Source organism: Carcharodon carcharias, chromosome 14 (genome assembly GCF_017639515.1).
Source record: "Carcharodon carcharias isolate sCarCar2 chromosome 14, sCarCar2.pri, whole genome shotgun sequence".
Lineage (NCBI taxonomy): Eukaryota > Metazoa > Chordata > Chondrichthyes > Lamniformes > Lamnidae > Carcharodon > Carcharodon carcharias.
In genome coordinates this window covers 51,311,038-51,323,318 of record NC_054480.1, presented here as the reverse complement: position 1 = coordinate 51,323,318, position 12,281 = coordinate 51,311,038, and the positions used below count along the sequence as shown (strand labels likewise).

Here is a 12,281-nt window from a genome sequence, read left to right as displayed (position 1 = left end):
TGGTTATCTCTCAATTGCGGCCATGGGGCAGGGCAGAAGGGCAAAAAATTGTAGATGGAGCATTGCCCCCTTCACCTCTCCCCCTGGACTGCTGCTGTCTTTGGACCTAAGAAGAGGCAAGGGGGTGGTGGCAGCAGCAGAGTGGCTTTAATAGGCTCTTGATTATGCCTGATGATGTTTCCGCCCCTGAATCAGCATGGTCCAAAATGGCTCAGTTGTGGGTACATGCCAGCAGACCAGTACCTAGCCAGTATTGAGAAATTGCTGGTCTGTTCAGCTCTGCGACCATTTATAAATTGAGCTCCAAGTGTTTGTTTAATGTCTTTTCCTTATTCCCTATTATATTTTCATCCATTTCTGCCTCTAATAGGCCATATTTACTTTCACTAACCTCTTCCTTTTTATGTACGTAAAGAAATGTTTGCAATCTGATCTTCAGTCTCTTGTTAGTCTATTCTCATTCTCCTTCCTTACCAATTTTTGGTTCTCATTTGCTGAATTCCAAAATCTTCAGACATACTACTTTTTTTTGGCAATATTATAAGCCTCTTCCTTTGATCTAATACTATCTTTAATTCCTCTCAGCCACAAATGGTCCATTTTTTCTGTTGATTTTGTGTCTTAAGGGAATATCATTTTTTTGCAAATTATGATTAATTCTTTAAATCCTGGCCATTTCTTGTCTAACATAACTTTAAATGTAGTTTCCCCAACCTACCTTAGCCAACTTGCTCATGTGTAGTTTGCTTTGTTTAGATTTAAGACTCTGGTTATATCGTTTTCAAACTTGATATAAAATTCTGTCATATTATGGTCACTCTTTCTAGAGGCCCCTTCACTACAGTTATTAATTAACTCTTTCTCATTGCACAATACTAGATCCAAAGTAGCTTATTCCCTAATTGGTTCCTCCATACTGATCAAGAAAACTGTTTTGTCAGCATTTCTAGAACTCTTCCTCTACACTGCAAATTTGGTTTGCTCAGTTTATACAAAGATTGAAGTCTCCCATAATTATTGTAATACTCTTATGACATGAGCCCCTTATTTTCTGATTCATACTTTACCCTGCACGAACTACTATCAGGGGGCCTATAAACAACTTGTACCATTGTGGTTTCCTGTCCTTTTGTTTCTTAACTCCACCCAAACCGATTATACTTCTTGATTTTTTGAGCTGAGATCATTTCTCTCTACTTTCTTTATTCCATTCTTTGTTATCAGGGCTGCCCCCACCCCACCTTTTCAATTTTGCCTATTGCTTCTGTAAGTATCCTGGAATATTTAATTCCCAGCCTTGGTCACTTTGCAACAATGTCTCCATAAGGGCTACTAAATCAAACCTATTAATTCCTGTGTGTACTATTTATTCACCTCATATGTTGTGAATTCTTTCCAGGGACATATAAATTTTTTTCTGTCTTGCTATCCAATATCTATAGGCCAAAACTAGCTCCTACTTCTGTGATGTCACAGATATAGCTGCTCCTGCTCCAGTGTTGCTGCAGTATTTTACTTCATTAGCTGATGTTCCATAATATTACTTCCAAACAAAAAAATAGAAAAATATATTATATATTGTATAATATAAATAAAAACAAAAATAGCTGGAAAAGTGCAGCAGGTCTGACAACATCTGTGGAGAGGAAGACGGAGTTAACATTTCGAGTCCATATGACTCTTCATCAGAACTAAAGAAAAATAGAAATGAGGTGAAATATAAGCTGTTTGAGGGGTGTGGGACAGGTGGAGCTGGATCGAGGGCCAGTGATCGGTGGAGGCAAAGAAGAGATTGCCAAAGATGTCATAGACAAAAGGACAAAGGGGTGCTAACGATGATGATATTAGCTAAAAGACGTGCTAATGGTGACATTAAGGGTAGAAAGCAGGATGAGCAAGTGACAGATGGCCCTAGTGGGGATGGGGTAGGGGGAAGGGATCGAAATGGGCTAAAAGGTGGAGTTAAACAATGGATAGAAATAAATTTTAAAATAATAGAAATAGGTGGGAAAAGAAAAATATGTATTACAAATATATATAAATTATTAGCAAAAAGGATCAGAAAGGGTGTGGGGATGGAAGTGAAAGTTCATGATCTGAAATTGTTGAACTCAATGTTAAGTTCAGAAGGCTGTAAAGTGCCTAATTGGAAGATGAGGTGCTGTTCTTCCAGTTTGCATTGGAGCCACTGGAACATTGCAGCAGGCCAAGGACGGACATGTGGGCATGAGAGCAGGGTGGAGTGTTGAAATGGCAAGCGACAGGGAGGTCTGGGTCATGCTTGCAGACAGACCGAAGGTGTTCCGCAAAGCAGTCACCTGGTCTGCATTTGGTGTCTCCAATATAGAGGAGACCGCATTGGGAGCAGCGAATGCAGTAGACTAAATTGAGGGAAGTGCAAGTGAATTGCTGCTTCACTTGAAAGGAGTGTTTGGGCCCTTGGACCGTGAGGAGTGGGGGAGTAAAGGGGCAGGTGTTGCACCTTCTGCAGTTGCATGGGAAGGTACCGTGGGAGGGGGTTGAGGTGTTGGGGATGATGGAGGAGTGGACCAGGGTGTCCCAGAGTGAACGGTTCCTAGGGAATTAAAAACATATTCTTTGGCAGGATGTGATTAAGTGATATTACCCTTGAATCTGTACTGGGGTTTCAGCTTTTCATCATATAAATGATGGATTAAAGGATAGAGAATTGTATATGAAAGTTTTCAGATGACACTTTTAGGAGGCACAGTAAATCATGTAAAAAGGGAGCAGGAAGCTCCTATAGTAGATACACAGCCTGAGTGATGGGCAATGTTAATACCAATAAATGTATGTTGAGGAAAGAATAAAGCAATGCCTGTATCTTAAGACAAGGTTTATTTCCAAGCCTGCAAAGTAAAGACATGGACTCTCACAATTGCCTCAACACCCAGTGTGAACACCTTTTTATACTCTTGTAATGAAGCCCTAATACTTCCCCAATTGGGGACAGCTGTTCTTGATTACCAACTCAAAGCGTGTACTCAATTGCAGCACAATTCCAACATTAACAGATTCCCTTCTGAAAAAAAAGTGCATTTTCTTTTCAGGCAGAACAAAACTGAAGACAGAAAAAAGTCACACAAATTCAAAACTCATATCCTGAGTTGTGCCTCTTCTAATACCCCCAATAATTTTTCACTACAAGCATTTCTTTTGGTGAAACAGCCTGATAACTGAGACTTGTATCAAGCATAGATTTATTTTTCCCCCACATTTTAGACTTGCAATATCAATTCATAATCTTTTTTTCACTTACACTCTGTGGAGTTTACATTATCCAAAAGGAATCGAGTGTCAATTTAACATTCTATTGAGACATTTTAGATAAAAAGAATGCCATGTCAACTGCTTCTACTATTGCTAGAGTTTCTGAAGCCAGGGTGCTCTTTACTACTCGCCTTACTTTCCTGGCTTCCCAAGAAAGGACAACACTTCCCATTTTCATTCAAGAAATATTATATAATCCACTGCACTTGAAAACCTTTCAACAAGGTTTGTGTGTAAGGCGTCACTGAACACAATCAGTTTTATTTTCTTAGGGTCACCTAAAGATGGAAATTTCAGTGCACATTTCTCCATCTTTAATTTTTTTCATGTTTTGTTTGCCTGTAAGATGTCCTGTACTCAGTTCAAGAACATCAAAGCTTGCATTCGCCCTAGTCTGTCTGCCCAGAGAGTTTAATTGTCCAATCAGACTTTGCAGCTGCTCTCATATTTGAAAGCATCTGCACCTTTTCGCAAGGACCTAGCCCAACTGGCTGCAATAGGGCTAACGCTTTCTAAATAAGATTGCTAGTGTAAAATAACCGCAGACCCATACTGTTGTATTTTTAATCCAATATATTTAAAGGTCCCATTAGCCTGATTCCCAACCTTAAAGTCTGTTCTAATCCTGTCAATAACTTTGTTGGAAATATACTAATGCCATCCCGTAGGAAGTCGTCAACATAAATAATGAAGATGCCTGCAAGTTTCCCACCATGGTACCAGTAAAACGTGGCAGGATCTGCCTTCAGTTGGAGACAACCCAACTTTAACAACACTAATTGAACTGAAAAGCACCTTACCCTGGAAACATTGTTTAAACGCTTATTCAACTTCTAGAGTTTTCCATCTACTTCGGGCACCTCCTTTGGAGGCTTAGAAACACTTCCCTCTGGAGGTGATCATCCTGCAGAAATGCAGCTTTTATATCTATGGACTTACATTCCCACGAAAACATCACCAAAAAGGCCAGAAAATTTTTCAAAGTTACCTTTCTTGCTGTGGGTAAATCTAACTTCTTTAAGTATTCTTGAAATCCCCAGGCCACTAACCTTGCCTTGGCCTTATAAGTTCCATCTGGTAGGATCTTTTCCTGACAGACCCACCTATGTGACAATGCTGGCTGACCCCCATTTAGGACTTCTGAATACACACCAAATCTCCCTCCAACTATCCAATATCCTCACCCTCTTTTTAGCCTCATGTGTAGCTTTGTTCCCTAACTTGTTAGCCGTTTCAAAAACCTTTTGGTCATGAGGTCTCCTGCTTCTGCTTTGTTGTCACAGTGGTTCAGCATTCTCCACCCTACCATGTTGTCTAGTCAAGCTGTGACCCCTATTTGCATCTTGAAGTCTTTCCAGGCTCCTACTGTTAGATTCTTGTATATGCCGTCTGAGGCCCTATCCACCGTACATGAACATTTCCTCAGCCAGGATTCGTCACCCGACCCATCACTGTAATTTGGGCTATGCTTTCTTATTTTCCATTCTCATACATTGTGCTCCCAGTCCATGGCCTTCACTGCTTGTCCATCATCCTGGACATTCAGCCAATTCTTATACTTTCCAGTAGATTTTCCTGCCCCTCCCATTACTGTTGCATCCCTCCAGTTATCTGATCCTTCTGGACAATACAATACCCAGGAACCACTTTAGGCAGCTGGCCTCTGAAAAAATAGCCCCTTCATGGTTATCACAATCAGATTTTCTACTGATATCTAACTTCTGATCCCCATCATATCTTGTCCTTCTGGCTCTGCCCCACAATGAGTATGCGATGCACACGGTGCTTCATCATCATCTATCTCATTGTCAGCATTTGCAAATTCAATTCATTCTGATGACCCGTGAGGAATAGATCTTTGTTTGATTTCCATGTTGAATAATCACAGTTTTTCCTTCACATGCTAGAAATTTCCCTGGGCTTTTCCGTTACCTTTAACCCCTTCTCATAATAAACCAGATCACTTGAAGTAACTTCTACCTCAGATGGTCTTAAGCGGTATTGCAATGCATCCTAATTCTTTCCGAAACCTCAGACTTGATGAAAGCTTTCCTGCCTGCTTGCAAGGCATTTAAGTAGCATTAAAAATGGTAGCTCCTTCAAAAGCAGTGGGAAGCATCCAATAGCACTGAAGGCAACTTTGGATTCCAACCATAAACCAACTGGTACAGACTAGTCCCCCCATCCCCCAACTATTTGCAAAGAATTTTTGCATGTGCTGGTGCCATTTGCAACTTGCAATCTGGTTGGTCATCCAGTATCTTATGTAACATTTCTTTAGTGTTCCTAATCCAGTACCCACCCATTTCTCCATGGCCTTGTCTACAACAGTCCTGTTTGTCCTTGTCATTTATTACCCCAGAAAGGCTAAATCTACTCACCATGTTTACAAAGTGTAGCAGCAAAAAAAAACCCAATCTTTTTCCCATATTTTTAAGTCCATTGCCACTACATCATTACATTCCCTGGCCAGTGGCAGACTTGCAAGAGGATGTGGTGGTGTCCTTCGATATTTAACACAAATATCATATTGAGCCATAACTTGGTCAATAATGGTGTCGTATTCTTTATCAACTATTCCAGCATCTCACAATAGAGCTTTCAATTTCATTGGTGCTGGATGTGTAAATTGTCTGTGTAACTTCCAGATAATCCTTTTCTTGTCCACTAATCTTTTTATCCCCAGAAGTTAAAAATACTGCTTGGACTCCCTGATGTATCTGGCTTTCGCAATGGAAGGCATTAACGGCCTGATCGGGTAAAATGCAGATCTTAGGTTTTCCCAAACACAATTTTCCCAAAAACAATTGCTTTGTCGTTCTCCATGTTTAATTTAAAATTAGTGCTTTTTTTCCCAATCAAAGATTTGCTCAATAATAGAGGTATCTCACTAGAGACCACATCAGTACTGATGAAGAGACTGACCCCAGCTATCTTGCATGGGATTACTAATTTTCTGGAAGACGTTAGTGTTGTCACCCCCAAACCTAAAGCTGGTGGAGCTTCCATTCTCCTGAACCGCCTCATAGAGAGACTCCAGGTAGCAATTAAGTCAATCCACTCCACACACTGTGGAAGTGCAACCACTATCTAGCACTGTGCAGTTAACAAATCAGCAACCAAAGTACTCATCATTGAATTCAAACTCCGTGACCAGCACAATTCTCTCATGGCAGTAACCATCATCATTCTCAGCGTGGAATCATCTGTTTCATGCCTTGCTTCAAAAACACTATTTTTGGTGAGGGCAGTTCATTGTGTAATGATATTTAAAATCTCACCGATTAACCATTCTCCATGCATTTCTTGGTTCATGTGCCTACGCCATCCCAGACCCACTTGTCTCGATTCTCGAATTGGCTAAAAGTGTGACTGTCTCCAAATGGCCTATCAACAACTCCCTCTTTGCACTGAAATATGCATCTACTAATAATTGGTGATCTCGAACTTTGGTAACCATGGAGTCTTCTACCCTTCACTTTATGGCAGAGTTGTATTTGATAGGAAAGTAGCTGGAAATTACTGTTTTCCCCCCCAAATCTTTTAGGGCAGCAGCCATTTGGTCCAGGAGCAAGTCTTTGCCATGAAATTGAACCCCCGTCAAAACCCAAAAATCTATCAATGTGAGAAATGTGTGCATGGTCCAGTAATTTGAAAGCCAATACAGACTCTGGGAGTTCAAGGTTAAACTTTTTCAGTCTCTTATACCACTATCAAAGTCCATAATTTACTCCTCCATGGACTGATCGTCTGTTTTCTTAAATCTATCAAAAGTTGACCATACTTCGTATGCTTCTGACAAATCATTCTTTTTGTAAAACTTATCCAAAAACTGTAATAGGTTAAGCCCTCTTCAGTGTCCAAGTCATCCATTTCCAATTCTGAAAATACTTTACCAACAAACAGTAAAATTAGGGGTAATGACAAAGCCAAGGTCATACCTTGCTTCCTCTGTGGTAACGAGGTAACCTGTGTCCACATTTAAACTTCATTTTTCCATTACTGATATGGTTCTACCTCCAAAAAACCTGTTGGATAGTCAAAGCCTGAGATTTTGCATAGTCCTTCTACTATTCTGTAACTGAGGTTGTCAGGAGTACTATGCTTCTTCTCTGAGGATAGAGTAAAACACTTATTCAACAACCAAAATCACCAGTGCTTAATGTTCACTCTCTGCTACCATGTTAATTCCAATAATTGTATGTTGAGGAAAGAATGAATCTGAAGCCAGCAAGACAGGTTTATTTCCAAGCCTGCAGAGCCATATGACTCTGCCAATTCCTCCCAACACCTTTTTATACACTTGTAACGAAGCCCTAATACGTCCCCAATTTTGAATACCAACTTAAAGTGTGTACTTTATTACAGCAGAATTCCAACATTAACAGTCAAAACTATGGCAGATGAAGTTCAATGTGGGAAAGTGTGATTTTGAATTTGAGAAAGACAAATCAGAATATCTTCTTAATGGTAAGAGATTAGATCTTTCAAGGAGCAAAGGGATTTAGGTATCCATTGAGGACCCAAATCACTTAAAGCTAGCAGATAGGTACAAAAAGTAACCAAAATGTCTGATGTCATGTTGGCCTTTATCTCAAGGGGTTTGGGATTCAAAAGTGAGGAAATTATGCTTCCATTGTACATAACCTTTGTCAGATCCATCTACGCATCACACCTCAAGAAAAATATATTGACCTTTGAGGGGATATAGCACAGATTCACTCGGGATACTAGAACTTAAAAGCCTCAGTTATGAAGGCAGGTTCCATAAATTTAGCTTGTACTGCTTTCAGTATAGATGGTCCATGGGTGATACAATTGCCTTGTTCAAAGTGATTCAATAGTACAGATGCAAAGAAAGTATTTCATCTGGGGTATCCAGAACAAGAGGCCATAATTTTAAAATTTAGAGCTAGGTCATTTAAGAGTAAAAGCAGGAGACACTTTTTTCAGACAAATGATAGTAGAAATCTGGAACACTTGCTCCAAAAAAGCTTGGTTAGTTGAAACTTAGAAAACATTGAAAGCTGTGATTGCTAAATTTTTGTTGGGTGTAGGCTATAAGTGAGCATAGATGAGTAAATGAGTTCAAGGTAGAAATCAGCTATGATATAACTAAATGCTAGAACAGACTTGAAGGCTGAATAGTCCATTTCTGTCCCTCTTATTTTTGGATTTGGTATGTTTATAGTTTCTATTTGGATTGCCTGCCTGTACAACATGGCATTTTGTTTCTAATATTGGAAAGAAAATATTGAATTCTCTCCTCAAAATTTAATTGAGGGGAATTTTTGTTTATATTTTTGCAGTTGAAAAAAAGTCGTTACGTTATCATTATGATATTATGCGTTGTTCTGGTCATGTGATTGCTAGAGACCAATGAACAGCAGCTACCATGGTCCAATGAGAGATGAGATTTTTCATTGTTTCTACAGACCCATCATTTGCTTAAAAGAAAAAGGTCTCATGGAATCAGTTACATTATTATCAAGGACCAAACAAAGCTGTCAATCTCACCCCGCCAGCAACCTTAAATGGCCTTTAGGATCATTGGATTGATAGGTGTCTGGAACAATCAAGGTCTATGATGTGATTACCTACAGCCATATGATACAAATAGAATGGTCACTTGTACACCATTGGCTGATGAGATTGCTAGCAAGTGTTATCCTGTTAGAAAAATTATGAACACATAACCCAAAAGGATACGTATTTTTATATAACTCAAAAAGTAGGTGTAGAATATCCAATATATTGTAAGAAATTCCTAAAATTTAAAGTAAGTTGCCAGTGTTTTCCACAATGCACATTTTGAGCCATTAACTTCTGAATCAAAATGATAGAAGACAATATTGAAATTTACAATCTTTAATAAAGAATGCATGCAAGATTGTCTCCTCATAATATACAAACACCTGTGGCTTGTGTTTCTTTCCACCATAAAATATACTAGTTGGTGATTTATCAAAAAATATTCACTTTTGGTTGGGCATAATTCCACACCAGTCAATTTTTTCAATATCTTATTCAAAGGGTTATTTATATGTAGGCTTTGATGATGAATGTTTGCAAATTACCGGGTGGCAGGATGGGGTGGGGAGGGGCATCTCAGCTGCATTTGATTCTATCATGTCTTTACATCAATATACTGAGGATGTCTTATGTCTATTGTTTATTACAATTTGTAAGCTTAATATCTCTGCTTCAGTCATTGTGATTTCAGCAAAAATCACTCTATACCATTTAAAAAGTAGGATCCTTGGCTACTTTGTTTCTGCTATCTTATACAGGGACACTAAGGCTAAATGTAACACATCTATTGCTGTCTCAACTAAAGTCAGCTAATTCTGCATAAGCTAGGGTTCAAGCCTAGGATGTATGGTCCAGCTGCTGATTATGTAAATCTGCTGAGCTATTAAGTAGCCCATTGAGATGCTTCCCTTCCCTTCAACCTTTCTTTACTACTACTATTAGAAGATACAGCATTCAGTTGTTTTCAGTTCTATAATTTTAGTTGAATTTTTACTTGAATAAAGTTGAGTTCACTGATACTTTTACATTTGTGTGATGGGTGTTTTTTTTTAACATAAAATTGACTTGGAAAGAACAAATTGGGAAATTTAAAACAAAAACAGAATTACCTGGAAAAACTGAGCAGGTCTGGCAGCAGCGGCGGAGAAGAAAAGAGTTGACGTTTCGAGTCCTCGTGACCCTTCAACAGAACTGTTGAAGGGTCATGAGGACTTGAAACGTCAACTCTTTTCTTCGCTGCTGATGCTGCCAGACCTGATCAGTTTTTCCAGGTAATTCTGTTTTTGTTTTGGATTTCCAGCATCCGCAGTTTGTTTTTATAAATTGGGAAATTTGTAAGGTATTGCCAATTTATTTCAGCATGCACACTGCCTACGGCATCATGGTCCAAATAATCATGCATATTCAAAACATTAAAGAAGGGAGATGGAATTATCCTCAAATCAATATCCTACACCATGAGAGCACATTTACATTGCTTCTTATTTGTGCAAGATGTGCTTTTTTGTCTTTGCTGTGTGAATGAAAATACATTTACATAGCCATCACAATCTTCATATGACATCATAAAACAGATTCAACTGATATTTGGGGAAAATAAATTCCTACAAAATTATATAATCAGTTCCCTAAATATATTATGAATTCATTCCCAGTGATAAAATTGAGATGTGTAGTACTGGTGGGTCACACTGCTACAAAGCACTAATATATTGACAACTAATTCTTGATATATTGCTGAAAAGGGAAACATGTTGCTGAAGCTTTTCATCTTGCACTCGTCAGGACAAACACGAGAATGTCAAATTTCAAATGGCCGCAACAATTTATACTGTGGGAGAAAAGGGTGCTGTTAGCTACGCACACAACCAATTTTAGATAGTCAAACTCAATGGGAAGAATTTTCCTGTGAGTGAACGGGGGCGGGGCCCACTTGCCGATACGTAAAATGACACGCGATGACATTGGGCGTGCATCCCGACATCACCATGTGTCATTTAGATTTTCGGTTCAGCTGGCACGCAGCTGACTCGGCTGCGCCCCCGCCAAACTGTCAAAGGCCTATTAAGGCCATTTAAAACCTAATTAATTCAATTCAGTGAGCTGCCTGTCGAACCTTAAGGTTGGCGGGCAGGCGAAGAGCCCAGGCGGCCTTTGCTTTTTTCATGAAACCTCATTCACGGCAGGATGAGGTTTCATGAAGTGTTTTAAAATCCAATAAAATTTATACTTTTATTCTTCGACATGTCCCAGCTCATGAGATAGTGTCACATGAGGAGACATGTTTTAAAAGTGTTAAAAGCCTTTACTTAAAAATTTAGCACTGAAACATCTCTGCCTCGAGGAGATCTCTGCGCTCTTTTGTGCGCATGCGTGAAAGACCGCAGGGAAACTCTCACGGAATCCCCACCCACCCGCACGGAGCGCTTCTGGGTGAGCGTCACACTGGGCAGGCCTTAATTGGCCCACCCACGTAAAATGGTGGCACATCACTGATCGGGTTTGCGCCCAGCCACCCCTGCACACCCCCCCGCAAACGGGGGGGGAAATTTATGACCAATGTGGCTCATTTACTCTTGCTCAAAGCAACATATATTTATATGTAGCGATATTTTCAAACCTTGCACCATTTTTGAATTATTCTGGAGCTTGGGGAGCCTATATTTCCCTGTTGCTTTCTCCATGGCAATGCTTTGGCCAGTCAGAGTCACCTTGCCAACCAATCAGCACCCTTTTCTCCTGTAGTATAAATTGCGATCTTTTGAAATTTGGGCTGCTTGCGTTTGTCCTAATGAATGCAAGATGAAAACCTCTGGCAACGTATCTTTTTCAGCAATATTCAAAGTCTGTAATTCTCAATGACTTCCTTTGTTTTGTGATGCCCATGTTTATATTGAATTAACACATCTTTCTACCCCTCCCAATTATTACAGGTTCCTATAACATTTGTGGACCGTGTGTATGGTGAATCTAAACTGGGAGGAAATGAAATTGTGTCATTTCTGAAAGGACTGCTGCATCTCTTTGCCACCACTTGATCAAAACTAATATTTAGTACTGAAATCTTCTATGTCTAGAATGTTTTAAGACTAGGTTTGTGTATCTCCCTATTTCACAATGAATCTCATTGTAAAGTCTAATTTTATATTTGTACAAATCTGTAGCACACCTCAGTAAGTGAACAATTGTAAAATACAATTTGAAATAAAATCGTTCCAGTCTGTCTATTAAATATTAATTTTACTTGACTCATTGATTCTACTTCTTCCATAGATCATTTGGTGTATTATTTTAACTCTTAGTTATTTTATATAGTTAAACATGCAGGCATAGCCTTATTACGATTTATCACCCAGTAAAACCAGAAGAATCTGCTATGATAATGGCTGTTTAACATGTTTGTCACATCAGATGCGATTGTAATCAAACTTCCTGAGTAACAGATTTTAACAGATGCA

General features: G+C 39.2%; 1 protein-coding gene across 1 annotated transcript in view; it reads left to right on the top strand.

Moving 5' to 3' along the window:
- dpm1 (dolichyl-phosphate mannosyltransferase subunit 1, catalytic) overlaps positions 1-12,071 on the top strand; it is an 81,103-nt gene extending 69,032 nt beyond the window's left edge. The window contains exon 9 of the mRNA XM_041204518.1: positions 11,757-12,071. Coding sequence (XP_041060452.1) covers positions 11,757-11,861 — 105 coding nt within the window. The 3' untranslated portion in view covers positions 11,862-12,071. The remainder of the gene's footprint in view (positions 1-11,756) is intronic.
- Positions 12,072-12,281: the final 210 nt, after the last annotated feature.